This window comes from Pseudophryne corroboree, chromosome 2, assembly GCF_028390025.1.
Source record: "Pseudophryne corroboree isolate aPseCor3 chromosome 2, aPseCor3.hap2, whole genome shotgun sequence".
Taxonomy (NCBI): domain Eukaryota; kingdom Metazoa; phylum Chordata; class Amphibia; order Anura; family Myobatrachidae; genus Pseudophryne; species Pseudophryne corroboree.
This window is the reverse complement of record NC_086445.1, coordinates 819,714,271-819,736,691: the sequence shown is the minus strand read 5'-3', so window position 1 is coordinate 819,736,691 and position 22,421 is coordinate 819,714,271. Positions and strand designations below refer to the sequence as shown.

The window sequence follows — 22,421 nt, the reverse complement described above, 5'->3', positions numbered from 1 at the left end:
TCAATCAGATTGTGATGTCACTCAGGTGCTGAAAGGGAGGGGTAATTCTGGGTAAGAGAAAAACATTTTGCTATCCCTAATGCACACTGAGTGAGAAATAACACTACATAATATATAGAGATGAGCGGGTTCGGTTCCTCGGGATCCGAACCACCCCGAACTTCACCTATTTTACACGGTTCCGAGGCAGCCTCGGATCTTCCAGCCTTGCTCGGTTAACCAGAACGCGCCCGAACGTCATCATCCCGCTGTCGGATTCTCGCGAGATTCGTATTCTATATAAAGAGCCGCGCTTCGCCGCCATTTTCACTCGTGCATTGGAGATTGAACGGAGAGGACGTGGCATCGTTCTCTCCCTGAAAAGCTCTGTAATCTGTGCTCAGTGTGCTGCAAATATCTGTGCTCAGTGTGCTGCAAATAATCTGTGCTCAGTGTGCTGAAAATATCTACGTTCTCTGCCTGAAAACGCTCCATATCTGTGCCTAGTGTGCTGAAAATATCTGTGCTCAGTGTGCTGCATTGTGGGGACCACCAGTATATAATTATAGTAGTACAGTACAGTAGGCCATTGCTGTATCTTGCAGCTCTGTGTCACTGCAAGTATCCATTCCATATCTGTGTAGCATTTTTGTGAGCAGTATATATAGTATTACAGTGCAGCATATTGGTGACTAACAGTATATAGTTGTACAGTAGGCCATTGCTCTATCTTGCCGCTCTGTGTCACTGCAAGTATCCATTCCATATCTGTGTGGCATTTTTGTGAGCAGTATATATAGTATTACAGTGCAGCATTTTGGTGACTAACAGTATATAGTTGTACAGTAGGCCATTGCTGTATCTTGCAGCTCTGTGCCACTGCAAGTATCCATTCCATATCTGTGCGGCATTTTTGTTAGCAGTATATATAGTATTACAGTGCAGCATTTTGGTGACTAACAGTATATAGTTGTACAGTAGGCATTGCTGTATCTTGCAGCTCTGTGTCACTGCAAGTATCCATTCCATATCTGTGCGGCATTTTTGTGAGCAGTATATATAGTATTACAGTGCAGCATTTTGGTGACCAACAGTATATAAGCACATGAGGGAAGAAGGCCCTGCTCGTGAGAGTTTACAATCTAAAGGGGAGGGGTAGACAGACATGGGTGACACAGATGGGGTACATAGAGAACGTGGAACAGAGGGTTAGGAATCAGGATGAGATTTGGCTGGGTTTGGTGAAGAAGTGGACCCCCAGAAGGCACAAGTCAATACTTAATATTGCAACATTTTACTGGGCTATGCAGGAGGGGGGGAAAAATAGTGGGGGAAAAAAAAAGAATCGATAACTTCTACTGCTTTCAAAAAGGTCAATGGAAGCTGAAATAATGGACAACAACCTCATGGAAGCCAGATACAGTATACCAAACAGTACTTAGCAGAGTTAGGAATGAGTGCTATGAAATACAGTAACATTTTGTCATAATATTTCAGAAACTGCATGGCTGGTCTCTTGCACTCTTTTGCTCTAATACACCACCTGCTTTAGGATTTATATTCAAAAACATTATGTCTCCATAATCCCAAAAACGTCAGTCTGCTTCCAGTGATTTGGACCAATAATACCATTGATTAGAACGAATAATTCCCATGATTTTGTCATTTTCTTCCAGTGATTTGGACCAATAATACCATTTATTAGAATGAATAATTCCTGTGATTTTGTCATTTTCTTCCAGTGATTTGGACCAATAATACCATTGATTAGAATGAATAATTCCTGTGATTTTGTCATTTTCTTCCAGTGATTTGGACCAATAATACCATTGATTAGAACGAATAATTCCTGTGATTTTGTCATTTTCTTCCAGTGATTTGGACCAATAATACCATTGATTAGAATGAATAATTCCTGTGATTTAGTCATTTTCTTCTAGTGAATTGGACCAATAATACCATTGATTAGAATGAATAATTCCAGTGATTTTGTCATTTTCTTCTAGTGAATTGGACCAATAATACCATTGATTAGAATGAATAATTCCAGTGATTTTGTCATTTTCTTCCAGTGATTTGGACCAATAATACCATTGATTAGAACGAATAATTCCTGTGATTTTGTCATTTTCTTCTAGTGAATTGGACCAATAATACCATTGATTAGAATGAATAATTCCAGTGATTGAGTCATTTTCTTCCAGTGATTTGGACCAATAATACCATTGATTAGAACAAATAATTCCTGTGATATTGAGGTGTTTGTGATGCTTAGCTTAGCCGTCCAGCGACCACAGTGCACCTCTTTTTCTCTTTTCTTTGCATCATGTGCTGTTTGGGTCCAATTTTTTTAAGTGTCATCCTGTCTGACACTGCAGTGTCACTCCTAGATGGGCCAGGTGTTTGTGCTGCCCTCTTGGGTCGCTTTGCTTAGTCATCCAGCGACCTTGATGCAAATTTTAGGACTAAAAATTATATTGTGAGGTGTGAGGTGTTCAGAATAGACTGGAAATTAATGGACATTGTGGTTATTGAGGTTAATAATACTATAGGATCAAAATTACCCCCAAATTCTATGATTTAAGCTGTTTTTGAGGGGTTTTTGAAAAAAAAAAAAACACCCGAATCCGACTAAAAGTTTTCAGGGAGGTTTTGCCAAAATGCGTTTGAATCCAAAACACGGCCGCGGAACCGAATCCAAAACCAAAACACAAAACCCCAAAAATGTCCGGTGCACATCTCTAATAATAATCAGATAATACAGAGACCTTAGTTGCGTATATCTATTGGGTTTAGCCCCCAGGCCGAACAGCAAGGTGTCTCTGTCACTGGGGGTCTCTAATACTAGGTGTGGGTCTGGGGTGCAGGACCCCATCATGTCGTCACAGGCCAGCTAACCCAGGGCAGCACACAGGTGAAAATTAGTAAGGGTTAATAAGAAGCACATAAGTGCTATGTAAGTGAGGTGTGATTAAGATAATACAAAAATATATACAATGTGATAGGGAAAAACACAAATGTCAATAAAGTGTTAGAGTGTGCCAACATGAAGCAGCCCAGCCATACGAACACAGGGAAAATCGCACCCCAAACCCACCCCATAAATAATGACAAATATATCTGGGTCTAATAGCCCAGTGTAAGGCTACATGATAATGGCACCTACAGCATCTGAGAGACAGCTTACCAGGAGACACCCCTAGCTTCTCCAATGGTACTCTGGAGTCAGCAATCCCTCTTAATGCTGACCCATCCATGCCTCTTTACTTGTGTGCTGCCCTGGGGTAGCAGGCCTGTGCCGGACCCATACCTAATATTAGGGACACCCAGTGATGGAGACGCCTTGCCGATCGGCCTGGGGGCTTAACCCTATATCTGCTGATATACGCAACTAAGATCTCTGTATTATCTGATTATTATGTAGTGTTATTTCTCACTCGGTGTGCATTAGGAATAGCAAAATATTTTTCTCTTACCCAGAATTACCCCTCCCTTTTAGCACCTGAATGGTATCACAATCTGATTGAGCAGCTTGCCAATAAATGTGCATTCTATGATAAGATATCCAGTAGGTGTCCCTATGTTACATTGCAGCTTAATAAATGTAATGTTTGACTATTTTTGGCATTTATTGTGCTGGCGATATCTATTGTGGCAGTTTGAAAACCATTACTTTTATCAATTCTGACTAAAACACCTTCACTTTCCCTAAACTGTGATACAGTTATAAATGGGAACCCATTAAAACACAGTATTGTAAAAAAAAGAATAAATCCAATGTGCTGTCAATAGCAGCCACAGTGGGGTTATCAGCACCACTGAAAGCTAATGGCAAATTATACAAAGAACCGGCACCAGGCAAATACTGTATACCAAATTAAATAGTTGGACAGATAAGATTACAAAAATGATTTTCACATTTAATAAAATTCTGTTAAAATAAGGGGGAAGTAGCCATATGAAATGTCTGAAACAAGATTTAAAATTAGTCACATCTATGAATCCTGGACTTAATAAATTCTAATTTAGGACTACAATAGATCTACAACAGTCATTTACTGAAACCAAATAAGCAACAAGGTATTACCAACATTTGGTGGATAGTAGATATGAGCGGGTTCGGTTCCTCGGAAACCGAACCCCCCCGAACTTCACCCATTTTACACGGGTCCGAGGCATACTCGGACTCTCCCGTATGGCTCGGTTAACCCGAGCGCGCCCGAACGTCATCATCCCGCTGTCGGATTCTCGCGAGATTCGGATTCTATATAAGGAGCCGCGCGTCGCCGCCATTTTTCACTCGTGCATTGGAAATGATAGTGAGAGGACGTGGCTGGCGTCCTCTCACTTTGTTTCAGGCGGCTGCATATCTTTATTCTGGGGACCAGCAGTATTATAGGAGGAGTACAGTGCAGAGTTTTGCTGACCAGTGACCACCAGTATACGTTGTCTGCCTGAAAAACGCTCCATATCTGTGCTCAGTGTGCTGCATATATCTGTGCTCACACTGCTTTATTGTGGGGACTGGGGACCAGCAGTATTATATAGGAGGAGTACAGTGCAGTGTTTTGCTGACCAGTTACCACCAGTATTATACGTTGTCTGCCTGAAAAACGCTCCATATCTGTGCTCAGTGTGCTGTATATATCTGTGCTCACACTGCTTTATTGTGGGGACTGGGGACCAGCAGTATTATATAGGAGGAGTACAGTGCAGAGTTTTGCTGACCAGTGACCACCAGTATACGTTGTCTGCCTGAAAAACGCTCCATATCTGTGCTCAGTGTGCTGCATATATCTGTGCTCACACTGCTTTATTGTGGGGACTGGGGACCAGCAGTATTATATAGGAGGAGTACAGTGCAGAGTTTTGCTGACCAGTTACCACCAGTATTATACGTTGTCTGCCTGAAAAACGCTCCATATCTGTGCTCAGTGTGCTGTATATATCTGTGCTCACACTGCTTTATTGTGGGGACTGGGGACCAGCAGTATTATATAGGAGGAGTACAGTGCAGAGTTTTGCTGACCAGTGACCACCAGTATACGTTGTCTGCCTGAAAAACGCTCCATATCTGTGCTCAGTGTGCTGCATATATCTGTGCTCACACTACTTTATTGTGGGGACTGGGGGCAAGCAGTATTTTATAGGAGGAGTACAGTGCAGAGTTTTGCTGACCAGTGACCACCAGTATACGTTGTCTGCCTGAAAAACGCTCCATATCTGTGCTCAGTGTGCTGCATATATCTGTGCTCACACTGCTTTATTGTGGGGACTGGGGACCAGTAGTATTATATAGGAGGAGTACAGTGCAGAGTTTTGCTGACCAGTGACCACCAGTATACGTTGTCTGCCTGAAAAACGCTCCATATCTGTGCTCAGTGTGCTGCATATATCTGTGCTCACACTGCTTTATTGTGGGGACTGGGGACAAGCAGTATTAAATAGGAGGAGTACAGTACAGAGTTTTGCTGACCAGTGACCACCAATATTATACGTTCTCTGCCTGCAAAACGCTCCATATCTGTGCTCAATGTGCTGCATATATCTGTGCTCACACTGCTTTATTGTGGGGACTGGGGACCAGCAGTATTATATAGGAGGAGTACAGTGCAGAGTTTTGCTGACCAGTGACCACCAGTATTATACGTTCTCTATCTGAAAAACGCTCCATATCTGTGCTGCATTGTAGTATATAGTAGGAGTACATTGCATAATTTTGCTGACCACCAGTATATAATATATAGGAGTACGGTACAGAAGGCCACTGCTCTACCTACCTCTGTGTCGTCAAGTATACTATCCATCCAAACATGTGGTGCATTTCAGTTTAGCACAGTTTGCTGACCACCAGTATATAATATATAGCAGTACGGTACAGTAGGCCACTGCTCTCCCTACCTCTGTGTCGTCAAGTATACTATCCATCCATACCTGTGGTGCATTTCAGTTGTGCGCAGTATATATAGTAGTAGGCCATTGCTATTGATACTGGCATATAATTCCACACATTAAAAAATGGAGAACAAAAATGTGGAGGGTAAAATAGGGAAAGATCAAAATCCACTTCCACCTCGTACTGAAGCTGCTGACACTAGTCATGGCCGAGACGATAAAATGCCATCAACGTCGTCTGCCAAGGCCGATGCCCAATGTCATAGTAGGGAGCATGTAAAATCCAAAACACAAATGTTCAGTAAAATGACCCAACAATAAAAATGAAAAGTGTCTGAGGAGAAGCGTAAACTTGCCAATATGCCATTTACGACACGGAGTGGCAAGGAACGGCTATGGCCCTGGCCTATGTTCATAGCTAGTGGATCAGCTTCACATGAGGATGGAAGCACTCATCCTCTCGCTAGAAAAATGAAAAGACTTAAGCTGGCAAAAGCACAGCAAAGAACTGTGCGTTTTTCTAAATCACAAATCCCCAAGGAGAGTCCAATTGTGTCGGCTGCGATGCCTGACCTTCCCAACACTGGACGGGAAGAGGTGGCGCCTTCCACCATTTGCACGCCCCCTGCAAGTGCTGGAAGTAGCACCCACAGTCCAGTTCCTGATAGTCAAATTGAAGATGTCACTGTTGAAGTACACCAGGATGAGGATATGGGTGTTGCTGGCGCTGAGGAGGAAATTGACAAGGAGGATTCTGATGGTGAGGTGGTTTGTTTAAGTCAGGCACCCGGGGAGACACCTGTTGTCCGTGGGATGAATATGGCCATTGACATGCCTGGTCAAATTACAAAAAAAATCACCTCTTCGGTGTGGAATTATTTTAACACAAATGCGGACAACAGGTGTCAAGCCGTGTGTTGCCTTTGTCAAGCTGTAATAAGTAGGGGTAAGGACGTTAACCACCTCGAAATATCCTCCCTTATACGTCACCTGCAGCGCATTCATCATAAGTCAGTGACAAGTTCAAAAACTTTGGATGACAGAGGAAGCAGTCCACTGACCACTAAATCCCTTCCTCTTGTAACCAAGCTCCTGCAAACCACACCACCAACTTCCTCAGTGTAAATTTCCTCCTTACACAGGAAAGCCAATAGTCCTGCAGGCCATGTCACTGGCAAGTCTGACGAGTCCTCTCCTGCCTGGGATTCCTCCGATGCACCCTTGAGTGTAACGCCTACTGCTGCTGGTGCTGCTGTTGTTGCTGCTGGGAGTCGATCGTCATCCCAGAGGGGAAGTCGGAAGACCACTTGTACTACTTCCAGTAAGCAATTGACTGTCCAACAGTCCTTTGCGAGGAAGATGAAATATCACAGCAGTCATCCTGCTGCAAAGTGGATAACTCTGGCCTTGGCAGCCTGGGCGGTGAGAAACGTGGTTCCGTTATCCACCGTTAATTCACAGGCAACTACAGACTTGATTGAGATACTGTGTCCCCGGTACCAAATACCATCTAGGTTCCATTTCTCTAGGCAGGCGATACCAAAAATGTACATAGACCTCAGAAAAAGAGTCACCAGTGTCCTAAGAAATGCAGTTGTACCCAATGTCCACTTAACCACGGACATGTGGACAAGTGGAGCAGGGCAGACTCAGGACTATATGACTGTGACAGCCCACTTGGTAGATGTATTGCCTCCCGCAGCAAGAACAGCAGCGGTGGCACCAGTAGCACCATCTCGCAAACGCCAACTCGTTCCTAGGCAGGCTACGCTTTGTATCACCACTTTCCAGAAGAGGCACACAGCTGACAACCTCTTACGGAAACTGAGGAACATCATCGCAGAATGGCTTACCCCAAATGGACTCTCCTGGGGATTCTTGACATCGGACAACGCCAGCAATATTGTGCTTGCATTACATCTGGGCAAATTCCAGCACGTCCCATGTTTTGCACATACATTGAATTTGGTGGTGCAGAATTATTTAAAAAACGACAGGGGCGTGCAAGAGATGCTGTCGTGGCCCGAAGAATTGCGGGCCACTTTCGGCATTCAGCCACCGCGTGCCGAAGACTGGAGTACCAGCAAACAGTCCTGAACCTGCCTTGTCATCATCTGATGCAAGAGGTGGTAACGAGGTGGAATTCAACCCTCTATATGCTTCAGAGGATGGAGGAGCAGCAAAAGGCCATTCAAGCCTATACATCTGCCTACGATTGAGGCAAAGGAGGGGGAATGCACCTGACTCAAGCGCAGTGGAGAATGATTACAACGTTGTGCAAGGTTCTGCAACCCTTTGAACTTGCCACGCGTAAAGTCAGTACAGACACTGCCAGCCTGAGCCAGGTCATTCCCCTCATCAGGCTTTTGCAGAAGAAGCTGGAGACATTGAAGGAGGAGCTAAAACAGAGCGATTCCTCTAGGCATGTGGGAATTGTGGATGGAGCCCTTAATTTGCTTAACCAGGATTCACGGGTGGTCAATCTGTTGAAATCAGAGCACTACATTTTGGCCACCGTGCTCGATCCTAGATTTAAAACCTACGTTGTATCTCTCTTTCCGGCAGACACAAGTCTGCAGAGGTTCAAAGACCTGTTGGTGAGAAAATTGTCAAGTCAAGCGGAACATGACCCGTCAACAGCTGCTCCTTCACATTCTCCCGCAACTGGGGGTGCGAGGAAAAGGCTAAGAATTCTGAGCCCACCCGCTGGCGGTGATGCAGGGCAGTCTGGAGCGAGTGCTGACATCTGGTCCGGACTGAAGGACCTGCCAACGATTACTGACATGTCGTCTACTGTCACTGCATATGATTCTCTCACCATTGAAAGAATGGTGGAGGATTATATGAGTGACCGCATCCAAGTAGGCACGTCAGACAGTCCGTACGTATACTGGCAGGAAAAAGAGGCAATTTGGAGGCCCTTGCAGAAACTGGCTTTATTTTACCTAAGTTGCCCACCCTCCAGTGTGTACTCCGAAAGAGTGTTTAGTGCAGCCGCTCACCTTTTCAGCAATCGGCGTACGAGGTTACTTCCAGAAAATGTGGAGAAGATGATGTTCATCAAAATGAATTATAATCAATTCCTCCATGGAGACATTCACCAGCAGCAATTGCCTCCACAAAGTACACAGGGACCTGAGATGGTGGATTCCAGTGGGGACGAATTAATAATCTGTGAGGAGGGGGATGTACACAGTGAAAGGGGTGAGGAATCGGACGATGAGGAGGAGGTGGACATCTTGCCTCTGTAGAGCCAGTTTGTGCAAGGAGAGATTGATTGCTTCTTTTTTGGTGGGGGCCCAAACCAACCAGTCATTTAAGTCACAGTTGTGTGGCAGACCCTGTCGCTGAAATGATGGGTTTGTTAAAGTGTGCATGTCCTGTTTATTCAACATAAGGGTGGGTGGGAGGGCCCAAGGACAATTCCATCTTGCACCTCTTTTTTCTTTAATTTTTCTTTGCATCATGTGCTGTTTGGGGACTATTTTTTTGAAGTGCCATCCTGCCTGACACTGCAGTGCCACTCCTAGATGGGCCAGGTGTTTGTGTCGGCCACTTGTGTCGCTTAGCTTAGCCATCCAGCGACCACAGTGCACCTCTTTTTTTCTTTGCATCATGTGCTGTTTGGGGACTATTTTTTAAATCGACCATCCTGTCTGACACTGCAGTGCCACTCCTAGATGGGCCAGGTGTTTGTGTCGGCCACTTGGGTCGCTTAGCTTAGTCATCCAACGACCTCGGTGCAAATTTTAGGACTAAAAATAATATTGTGAGGTGTTCAGAATAGACTGGAAATGAGTGGAAAGTATGGTTATTGAGGTTAATAATACTATGGGATCAAATTGACCCCCAAATTCTATGATTTAAGCTGTTTTTGAGGGTTTTTTGTAACAAACATCCGAATCCGACAAAAAATTTTCAGGGAGGTTTTGCCAAAACGCGTCCGAATCCAAAACACGGCCGCGGAACCGAATCCAAAACTAAAACACAAAACCCGAAAAATGTCCGGTGCACATCACTAGTGGATAGATGTCGAGACACAGTCCTTTTTAGCATCGAATTACACAATAGACTGTATAGGTAATCCACTATGTATCCATATGCTGCATGCATTGTGGTTCAGGTGGAAAATAAACAAACACAGTCCAATATTGTAGAATTGAAGCTCAGTCCTTGTCAGGACTCAAACACATCCTTCTGATAGGTGACCTTGCCCTGGAAAACGCACTAAGATGTCTAAGCCTAATCATCTATCTGGATTTTGCCACTCAACTTTGGATGTGTTTGGATCCTGACAAGGACTGAGCTTCAATTCTATAATATTGGACTGTGTTTATTCTCCACCTGACATCTATCCACCAACTTTGGGTAATACATTGCTGATTATTAGGTTCAGTAACTGACTATTGGAGATCTAGTCCTTCCCACTTATTTTAAATGTATTTTAATAAATGTGAATACTGTTTTTTGATCTTATCCATCCAATTATATATTTGCCTAGCACTGGTTCGAATTAGGGCATACCACAAAGTGGCTGCAGTCTGCAAAAGTCCTGTAATTTGGGAATGCGAGCAGGTAACAAGTGTAGATGAGATGCACAAAGTGTTAGTGTAATCTTATTTATGACATTTTAAGTTAGTAGATTCATTTTATATTGTAGGGACTAACAGAATGGAGCAGCATTAGAGGAACATTTTGCAAGAAGAATCATTCTACCAGCTGTATTCAAAACAGATTATAGTGGTGAAAATCTGGTATGAAGAAGACCAGTAAGGAGGCTATTACAATATTCAATGCAGGAGATAACAAGTGCATGAATTAACATAATTGAAGTGCCTTGTGTGAGATATGTGTATATTCCAGACATATTTCTTCAATGTATGTAACAAAATTTTGAAAATCATAAAATGTGGGCAGCAAAGAATAGTTCATAGATAAGAATTATACCCAGTCAGTGCAAGGTTGAATGATGTCAACATAGACAGAGATGTCATTAAAGAACTTCTGCTGCTAGTGGCAAAATTATTACAGTAGCTCCAGTTTTGAAAGATTCAATTTTTAGCTTGTGCGAAGACAACCAACAGGAAATGACAGAAAGACATTTATAGGCCCTACACACTGGGCGATAATACTCAAAGATATGAACGATCTTGTTCATTAATGAACGAGATACTGTTCATATCTTTGAGTGTGGAGGCACCAGCGATGAACGATGCGCGGCCCTGCGCTCGTTCATCGCTGGTGCCCCATCGCCTGTACATGCAGGCCAATATGGACGATCTCGTCCATATTTGCCTGCACTTCTATGGAGCCGGGTGACGGGGGGAGTGAAGAAACTTATATATAGTATTATATACAGTACTTACTGTTTAAGGTGTTATCTGCTACATGAGACAGGTAACTAGCATTCATGAACGCCAGGAATAACATCGATAAGCATCCTTTACTTGTATAAGCCATTGTTCAACTTAATCCCCTTAAAAAATAAATGTAAATAAATAACTGAATATACATGCAGTACTTTAATATGCATGCTATTATTTTCTCTACATACTTATATCATATTTATCAATTTACACAATACTAATAATATAGCATAAATTATATGTATTTTTTGTATTATTGCTTTAAATCTCATCTGTCATACAGAAAACTTTATTGGTGTTTTTAAAAATAAGAAATTGTAAATTACCTACAGTAGTAACTAGTAGCTATAGTTTGATTACTGTATCTAATAACCTTTTTCAGCAAACCAGGTCTGAGACCTTAACTGGTACAGTCACCTTAAAGTAGATTATTCACTGACATTAAGATAATGCCAGACACCACCAATGGGATATAATGGCAAAACCAGGCCTTGCAAGTGATTGCCCCTTTAAAAAAATGTCTGAGTTCGGCCGGCATCCCGCACCTTCGACGATCTCAGACGCCATTATTTACATCCCACCTCACGTGTCTAATGCAATCACACTTACCATCCAGTGTGTTACCTATGCTTGCACCTATGAGAACACACCATTGACTGCTTTGCATTCAGTTTCAGAATACTCTGAAATGCTACTGACTCTCTTAACCCTGAAACTAAACAGCAGTGCGGTCAGATTCCTTTGCCACAATCATTTGCATGTCTTTATTAGTATTAAAAATGGTAATAGAGAGAACCACAAACCATTTCATTTTTAAAAACCCTATGTACAGTTTGAACAAACATAATTTAATGTAATCTATTTGGTATACAATTACTTTTATTGTAGCAAGAAGCACCAAAGGGAGCATAGCAGGGGCATAGCCAGAACTTTGTGGGCCCCATAGCAAATTCTGAAAGGGCACCTGTGATTCTAGAAAGACACCTCTGCACAGTGGCGGAACTAGCGAGCGGTGGGCCCAGGTGTGACAAAATGCTTTCCCCCCCCCCCCCATCCCATCCAAGTCCACCCCCTCACCCCTGGAGAGGATCTGGTGAGGGGGACCTGCTCAGGGCCAGAGAAATGGATGCCTAGCAACAGTGCCGTAACTAGACATTTTTGCAAGAAACGGCATCGGAGCCCCACCCGTGCATGCAAAACAGGGGCAGTGCGCGCCGTAGGCGCGCGCAAAAATACATAGTGGCGTAGCTTCGTGGGGAAGGGGTATGGCCACAAAATAATACCAATTCATAAAACGGTGCACAGTAGTCTCCATTATTCAAATTATGCCGCACGGTAGCACCACTACACCAGGTAGAGACCCTTTTACACCTTACGGCGGACAGATTCCTCTTTTTACGCATTACGGCAGACAGCGTCCCCTTTTTACACATTACGGCAGACAACGTCCCCCTTTTTACACATTACGGCAGACAGCGTGCACTTTTTACACATAACGGCAGACAGCATCCCCTTTTTACACATAACGGCAGACTGCGTGCGCTTGTTATACATAGCGGCAGACAGCGTGCCCTTGTTACACATAGCGGCAGACAGCGTACACTTTTTACACATAACGGCAGACAGCATGCCCTTGTTACACATAGCGGCAGACAGCGTGCCCTTGTTAAACATAGCGGCAGACAGCGTACACTTTTTACACATAATGGCAGACAGCGTGCCTTTTTACACATTACGGCAGACAGCGTGCCCTTGTTACACATTACGGCAGACAGCGTCCCCCTTTTTACACATTACGGCAGGCAGATTCCCCCTTTTACACATTGCGGCAGGCAGATTCCCCCTTTTTACACATTGCGGCAGGCAGATTCCCCATTTTTACACATTGCGGCAGGCAGATTCCCCCTTTTTACACATTGCGGCAGGCAGGTTCCCCCTTTTTACACATTGCGGCAGGCGGATTCCCCCTTTTTACACTTTGCGGCAGGCAGATTCCCCCTTTTTACACATTGCGGCAGGCAAATTCCCCATTTTTACACATTGCGGTAGGCAGATTCCACCTTTTTACACATTGCGGCAGGCAGATTCCCCCTTTTTACACATTGCGGCAGGCGAAAGAAAGAAAGAAAGAAAGAAAGAAAGAAGAATTATACTTACCCTCTCCGCTGGCTCAGGCTCCTCAGTGCAGCTTCTGGTCACTCACGATTCCCGGGCAGGAGAGAAGGAGGAGGAGGGAGGTGGAGGAGGGAGCCGCAGCAGCGCTGTGTTATTGGTGGAGGCGCTGCTGCTGCTGCCCCTCTGCTTCACTATAGGCTGTTCTCGGATGACAGCCTATAGTGAAGCAGAGGGGCAGCAGCAGCAGCGCCTCAACCAGTAACAAAGCGCTGCTGCGGCTCCCTCCTCCACCTCCCTCTTCCTCCTTCCCCCGTACCGCTGCTCCTCTCCTCTCTGGGCGGCTGTGCGCTGCGGGCAGCAGTTGCCCGCAGCGCACAGCGGCATGTAATGAGTCAGTTTGACTCATTACATGCTTTGGGCCCCTGGACAGAGGCGGGCCCCAGTGCAACGCACTGGTTGCACTGGCGGTAGTTCCGCCTCTGCCTCTGCAGCAAGTGTTAATTATATGCCCCATAGGGATACGGTTAATGTACCGCCTGCTGGGATCCTGTCTTTCAGGATACCGATGCTGGAATCCCGACAACCGGGGAAATGCCGACGGTCAGAATCCCGATCGCAGCCCAGTATTTCCACTCAGATGGTGGGTCCACACCACCAGGGCCGAAGCTCGCCACCAGGGCTGAAGAGTGGCAAGGGCAGCTGTAGTGCTGCCAGGATTCCTGCAGACAGGATTCAGCTGTCGGTATCGTAACAGCCAGCATCCTGTCTGTCGGTCTCCAGTATGTATTCCGCCCCTTAATAGTGACCCAGTTAAGATTCGTATTATATATAAAGAGCCGCGCGCCGCCGCCATTTTCACTCGTGCATTGGAGATTGAACTGAGAGGACGTGGCTGCGTTCTCTCCCTGAAAAGCTCCGTATCTGTGCTCAGTGTGCTGCAAATATCTGTGCTCAGTGTGCTGCAAATATCTGTGCTCAGTGTGCTGCAAATATCTACGTTCTCTGCCTGAAAACGCTCCATATCTGTGCTCAGTGTGCTGCAAATATCTGTGCTCAGTGTGCTGCTTTGTGGGGACCACCAGTATATAATTATAGTAGTACATTACAGAAGGCCATTGCTGTATCTTGCAGCTCTGTGTCAAGTATACTATCCATATCTGTGCTGCATTATTGTGAGCAGTATATAGTAGGACAGTGCAGCATTTTGGTGACCAGCAGTATACATATAGTACAGTACAGTAGGCCATTGCTGTATCTTGCAGCTCTGTGTCAAGTATACTATCCATATCTGTGCTGCATTGTTGTTGTGAGCAGTATATAGTAAGACCGTGCAGCATTGTGGTGATCACCAGTATACATATACAGTAGTACAGTACAGTAGGCCATTGCTGTATCTTGCAGCTCCATATCACTTCAAGTATCCATATCTGTGCTGCATTGTTGTGAGCAGTATATAGTAGGACAGTGCAGCATTTTGGTGATCAGCAGTATACATATACAGTAGTACAGTACAGTAGGCCATTGCTGTATCTTGCAGCTCCATATCACTTCAAGCCATATCTGTGCTGCTTTGTTGTGAGCCGTATATAGTAGGACAGTGCAGCATTTTGGTGACTAGCAGTAGTAGTACAGACAGTACAGTAGGCCATTGCTACTGATATATTACTGGCATATAATTCCACACATTAAAAAATGGAGAACAAAAATGTGGAGGGTAAAATAGGGAAAGATCAAGATCTACTTCCACCTCGTACTGAAGCTGCTGCCACTAGTCATGGCTGAGACGATGAAATGCCATCAACGTCGTTTGCCAAGGCCGATGCCCAATGTGATAGTTGAGAGCATGTAAAATCCCCCAAAAAAGTTCAGTAAAATTACCCAAAAATCTAAATTAAAAGCGTCTGAGGAGAAGCGTAAACTTGCCATAATGCCATTTATGACACGCAGTGGCAAGGAACGCTGAGGCCCTGGCCTATGTTCATGGCTAGTGGTTCAGCTTCACATGAGGATGGAAGCACTTTTCTTCCCGCTAGAAAAATGAAAAGAGTTAAGCTGGCAAAAGCACAGCGAAGAACTGTGCGTTCTTCTAAATCACAAATCCCCAAGGAGAGTCCAATTGTGTCGGCTGCGATGCCTGACCTTCCCAACACTGGACGGGAAGAGGTGACGCCTTCCACCATTTGCATGCCCCCTGCAAGTGCTGGAAGGAGCACCCACAGTCCAGTTCCTGATAGTCAAATTGAAGATGTCACTGTTGAAGTACACCAGGATGAGGATATGGGTGTTGCTGGCGCTGAGGAGGAAATTAACAAGGAGGATTCTGATGGTGAGGTGGTTTATTTAAGTCAGGCACCCGGGGAGACACCTGTTGTCCGTGGGATGAATATGGCCATTGACATGCCTGGTCAAATTACAAAAAAAAATCACCTCTTCGGTGTGGAATTATTTTAACAGAAATGCAGACAACAGGTGTCAAGCCATGTGTTGCCTTTGTCAAGCTGTAATAAGTAGGGGTAAGGACGTTAACCACCTAGGAACATCCTCCCTTATACATCACCTGCAGCGCATTCATCAGAAGTCATTGACAAGTTCAAAAACTATGGGTGACAGCGGAAGCAGTCCACTGACAACTAAATCCCTTCCTCTTGTACACAAGCTCCTGCAAACCACACCACCAACTCCCTCAGTGTCAATTTCCTCCTTAGACAGGAAAGCCTATAGTCCTGCAGGCCATGTCAGTGGCAAGTCTGACGAGTCCTTTCCTGCCTGGGATTCCTCTAATGGATCCTTGAGTGTAACGCCTACTGCTCCTGGCTCTGCTGTTGTTGAGTGTAACGCCTACTGCTCCTGGCTCTGAAGTTGGAAGACCACTTGAACTACTTCCAGTAAACAATTGACTGTCCAACAGTCCTTTGCGAGGAAGATTAAATATCACAGCAGTCATCCTGTTGCAAAGCGGATAACTCAGGCCTTGGCAGCTGTGTTGGCGTTAGACGTGCATCCGGTATCTGCCGTTAGTTCACAGGCAATTAGAGAATTTCTTGAGATAGTGTGCCCCGGTACCAAATACCATCTAGGTTCCACTTCTCTAGGCAGGCGACACCGAGAATATACACAGACGTCAGAAAAAGACTCACCAGTGTTCTAAAAAATGCAGTTGTATCCAATGTCCACTTAACCACGGACATGTGGACAAGTGGAGCAGCGCAGACTCAGGACTATATGACTGTGACAGTCCACTGGATAGATGTATTGCCTCCCGCAGCAAGAACAGCAGCGGAGGCACCAGTAGCACCATCTCGCAAACGCCAACTCGTTCCTAGGCAGGCTACACTTTGTATCATCGCTTTCCATAAGAGGCACATAGCTAACAACCTCTTACGGAAACTGAGGAACATCATTGCAGAATGGCTTACTCCAATTGGACTCTCCTGGGGATTTGTGACATCGGACAACGCCACCAATATTGTGCGTGCATTACATGTGGGCAAATTCCATCACATCCCATGTTTTGCACATACATTGAATTTGGTGGTGCAGAATTATTTAACAAATGACAGGGGCATGCAAGAGATACTGTCGGTGGTCCGAAGAATTGCGGGCCACTTTCGGCATTCAGCCACCACGTGCCGAAGACTGGAGCACCAGCAAACACTCCTGAACCTGCCCCACCATCATCTGAAGCAAGAGGTGGTAACGAGGTGGAATTCAACCCTCTATATGCTTCAGAGGATGGAGGAGCAGCAAAAGGCCATTCAAGCCTATACATCTGCCTACGATATAGGCAAAGGAGGGGGAATGCACCTGACTCAAGCGCAGTGGAGAATGATTTCAACGTTGTACAAGGTTCTGCAACCCTTTGAACTTGCCACACGTGAAGTCAGTACAGATACTGCCAGCCTAAGTCAGGTCATTCCCCTCATCAGGCTTTTGCAGAAGCAGCTGGAGAGATTGAAGAAGGAGCTAAAATGGAGCCCTTTATTCTCTTAACCAGGTGGTCAATCTGTTGAAATCAGAGCACTACATTTTGGCCACCGTGCTCGATACTAGGTTTAAAGCCTACGTTGTATCTCTCTTTCCGGCAGACACAAGTCTGCAGAGGTTCAAAAACCTGCTGGTGAGAAAATTGCCAAGTCAAGCGGAACGTGACCCATCAACAGCTCCTCCTTCACATTCTCCCGCAACTGGGGCTGCGAGTAAAAGGCTAAGAATTCTGAGCCCACCCGCTGGTGGTGATGCAGGGCAGTCTGGAGCGAGTGCTGACATCTGGTCCGGACTGAAGGACCTGCCAATGATTACTGACATGTCGTCTACTGTCACTGCATATGATTCTCTCACCATTGAAAGAATGGTGGCGGATTATATGAGTGACAGCATCCAAGTAGGCACATCAGACAGTCCGTACGTATACTGGCAGGAAAAAGAGGCAATTTGTAGGCCCTTGCACAAACTGGCTTTATTTTAGTGTGTACTCCGAAAGAGTGTTTAGTGCAGCCGGTCACCTTGTCAGCGATCGGCGTACGAGGTTACTTCCACAAAATGTGGAGAAGATGATGTTCATCAAAATAAATTATAATCAATTCATCCGTGGAGACATTCACCAGCAATTGCCTCCAGAAAGTACACAGGGACCTGAGATGGTGGATTCCAGTGGGGACGAATTAATACTCTGTGAGGAGGGGGATGTACGCAGTGAAAGGGGTGATGAATCGGAGGATGAGGAGGAGGTGGACATCTTGCCTCTGTAGAGCCAGTTTGTGCAAGGAGAGACTGATTGCTTCTTTTTTTGGTGGGGGCCCAAACCAACCAGTCATTTCAGCCACAGTCGTGTGGCAGACCCTGTGGCTGAAATTATGGGTTTGTTAAAGTGTGCATGTCCTGTTTATACAACATAAGGGTGGGTGGGAGGGCCCAAAGACAATTCCATCTTGCACCTCTTTTTTATTTTATTTATCTTTGCATCATGTGATGTTTGGGGCTAATTTTTTTAAGATCCATCCTGTCTGACACTGCAGTGCCACTCCTAGCTGGGCCAGGTGTTTGTGCCGCCCACTTGTGTCGCTTAGCTTAGTCATCCAGCGACCTCGGTGCAAATTTTAGGACTAAAAATAATATTGTGAGGTGTGAGGTGTCCAGAATAGACTGGAAATGAGTGGAAATTATGGTTATTGAGGTTAATAATACTATGGGATCAAAATTACCCCCAAATTCTATGATTTAAGCTGATTTTGAGGTGTTTTTTTAATAAAAACACCCGAATCCGACAAAAAAATTTCAGGGAGGTTTTGCCAAAACGCGTCCGAATCCAAAACACGGCCGCGGAACTGAATCCAAAACCAAAACACAAAACCCGAAAAATTTCCGGTGCACATCTCTAATAACAAGATATTGTAGGGGACCCCAAGGCAAAGGTTTGTAAGGACCCCCTATGTAACACTCAATGTTGAAAAATGTATATAACCAATGGCGCCTCCAGAGGTGGAGCTGCAGTGCAGTCCAAAATTATTATAAGGTAGCTGCATCAACTGCCACCCCAAATTCTGTGAAACATCGTTGGCTGGCACTCACTGGCAGTTGGTGTGGCTCCCCTATTTGACCTTTGGACTGTCCTGCAGACCCACCTCTGGAGTCAGAACTGTATATAACACATGCAACTGTGACAGGGAAAGTGGGCCCCTCTCAGTTCTGGGCCCCATAGCAGCTGGACTCCCTGAACCTATGATAGCTACACCCTTGGTGTGCAGGGACATTAGGATACCATGATCTCAGTACTTATGTACAGTAGTTTGTTTGTTACTATATCATTAAAAAACATTTATTCATGAAAGATAGAAAATCTCATTGTGCTTGTTTCTGCATTGCACCGAGAGATGAAGCTGGTAGTAGTTGGTACGTTTTAGCAAATAGCGCATGTGCTTTAGTGAACATATATATACATTTTTGGTATACATTTTACTGTACCTTAGCTCGTGAAATCCTTCTTTTGGTGTGTCAACTGGGCATTGCACAAAAAAAAAACGTCTTGTGGGATGGGATAGGTGTGCGTGCTGATGATGGCTGCTCTAGCATATGAAAAAACAGGCTCCCTGCCTGTTTGGGATTATCATGTCATGCCCATGACAAAGGGAAGAACAAAACTTTTGGATTTAAAGGATTTGAATCAGGGACTCCTACTATAATAGGGGTTTCCATACTGTGGATAGACACCATCTAGATAGTCAATAGGTCTACACCATATAGTCAACATGTATTAGGTTGACATGGTCAAAAGGTTGGCAGGCAAAAAGGAGACAGATCAAAAGATCAACAGGTTTATAAAGTCGACATGGCTATGGTTGACACACATACAGATATGTTCGACACTAGTTTTTTGGAGGGGGTTTAACATTTTTTCAACTTTTGCTTGATTTACCTTCCTTGTGGACTATGAGTGGGAATAGTAGCCTTGCCCAAAGTGTGGAGTGTGAAGCGAGTCCCACAATGGTCTACAGCAGGCATTCCCAACCACGGTCCTCAAGGCACACCAACAGTGCAGGTTTTAGTGATATCCAGGCTCCAGCACAGGTGACTTAATTAGTAGCTCAGTTATTTTGATTTAACCATCTGTGCTGCAGCCTGGATATCACTAAAACCTGCATTGTTGGTGTGCCTTGAGGACCGTGGTTGAAAATGCCTGGTCTACAGTATGTTACCACTAATTGGGGGTCACAGGTGATGAAACATGCAAAATAATACAAACAATAAAAAAAATGGTGTCAACTTTTTTTTATGTCAACCAATTCCATGTCTACCTTTTGTATTGGTTGACATTTTGTATTGTCTACCTTTTGTACTGTCTTTTACCTGTGGACATTTTGACCCTCTCGATCTAATGCATGTCGACCATATGACGTTAAACTGTGATCATTTTACTCACATGTTGGGGGCCGCCAGCACAGTGCAAGGCAGCCCAGCATGTGTGGTGCAGCACTACGATGCAATCGCAATTCAATACAATGGTCGACACAATTTTTGGTTGACATGAGGTTTTTTGTTCTTAAAAATAGAATTTTTTCAACTTTTTCATATTTTACCATCCACATGGACTACAATTGGGAATGGTAACCTGTGCTGAGCGCAGTGGTAGTGGAACGAGTCACCTTGCCTGAAGAATAGCGAGCAAAGCAAGCAATGTGAGGGGACGAGGTACACTAATTGGGGTTCCATGTACTAAAAGCTACAATTTGAAACTCAAAAAGCATTAAAAACTCTATTTTTTCATGTGTCGACCATTTCTGTGTCATCCTTTTAATTGTCAACCTTTTTCACATGTTAACCCTTTTCGCATGTTAACCTTTTGGGGTCAACATTTTTTACTGTCGACCTTTGGAACCACACCCAGACTGAAGAGAGATGATTGCCCATTTAATTTGGATTGTTTAAGCACTGATACAGTCATACTTTATATTTTATTACAGGTTATCTACACAATTAACATAATATTTGTCCTGGACCATAAAACAGCAGAACGTGCTAGTATACAGTACTGAGCTTACATGAAAATACCTGAAGTGTAGAAATATTTTTATTTCCTCTATTTTCAAGAATTACAAGTTTTTTTTTGTACTGTAGTTCTGCTAATAAATCAAACTATTTTATTTTTAAAGATTCAGAATGAAAATGCAGATGATAATACACATTATTTAGAATGAAAAGCAAAATACCATAAGTTACACTACCTGTGACTTTTTTTACATTTGCTCTTTCCTGCTGTCCAGGGAGGTGTCAGACATGTGATTTTCACTTTACATTAAGTGCAGTGTCTAATCACTCCAAATGTAATTAATTCATGTTAAAGTAAACATAGATGTCACATGAACAATGACGTTTAATAAAGTTTTTAATTCCAAACACTTCTCTTGTGACAATTGTGTGTAAAGTGTCCAATGCAAATGCACTCTAAATAAAGCACATTCATTCATTTTGAGCTTCCCCTGATATACAGGAGCATTTAAATGCTCAATAAGGGCTGTGATATTTAACTGCCCTGAGCTTTTATATGTGCAACAAAAACTGTATTACAATTAGAAATGCTTCTAGAACTGTAAATACAATGGCACATGGATCAAAAACTTCACATTAAATAACGTATGAACTGTAAGAAAGTTTTTTTATACTCATCTGTCAACAGCAGCTGGAGGGCAATTTATTGTCCACCTCATTTTGCATTTTGACAACTGTTTAGTCGAGTTAAAGTTTAGACTTCTGAATATTAAAATAACAATTTTGGCAGAAATGTACTAAGATATAGAAACTGATTTCTTATACAGTGTATTAAACTTCCCAGATCACCATTAATTTAACAAGTACATTTAATTTAAGAATTGACAGTCCTACAATTCCTGTGGTGGTGAGTGGTGTATACTTTAAAATCAAGTTTCAGGTACCGTCTAAGATATTATTAATTTTCTGTCCTTTTACAACTTGTATCTTACTCTGTCTTTGCAACATAATAATTTAACGCACAAAATCATCTACTAACCTTTAGTTTCACAGATGCTCTCCTATGCATCCCAGTAGCTTAAGTGTACAATAGCCAGTGTACAAATCTGTAACTAAAATTACAGTCAGAAATGGCTTGTGTATTTTGTATTCTATGGTAAATGTCCTGATTGATACTGTGTATGTGAGCCGTGCATGGCTACTTAGTCAAATCACAAACCATTAGTTCCTTAATACTGTCTTGTGCAATTCAAACTGAAATCTCGCCCAAGACAAGGAAGTAAGCAGAAAGGAAATGTGTCACATGTAGGAACAAGAATGTTAGGATGATATACAGTATTATGAGAAGTCTATGGGACTACAGGCCTAATTCAAGGTTGATTGCAAAATAAAATTTTCCCCTAATGGGCAAAACCATGTGCACTGCAGGTGAGACGGATACTGTATAACATGTACAGAGAGAGTTAGATTTGGGTTGGTTATATTTAGAGATGAGCGGGTTCGGTTCGTTGAGATCCGAACCCCCCCGAACTTCACCTATTTTACATGGGTCCGAAGTAGCCTTGGATCTTCCCGCCTTGCTCG

The 22,421-nt window shown here is 43.9% G+C and overlaps 1 protein-coding gene across 1 annotated transcript in view; it reads right to left on the bottom strand.

Annotated features, from left to right (window-relative positions):
* Positions 1-22,040, bottom strand: part of LOC135051286 (interleukin-5 receptor subunit alpha-like) — a 118,984-nt gene extending 96,944 nt beyond the window's left edge. Inside the window, exons 1-2 of the mRNA XM_063957354.1 lie at positions 21,877-22,040; positions 11,241-11,350 (exon numbers count right to left, since the gene is read on the bottom strand). Coding sequence (XP_063813424.1) covers positions 11,241-11,334 — 94 coding nt within the window. The 5' untranslated portion in view covers positions 11,335-11,350; positions 21,877-22,040. The remainder of the gene's footprint in view (positions 1-11,240; positions 11,351-21,876) is intronic.
* Positions 22,041-22,421: the final 381 nt, after the last annotated feature.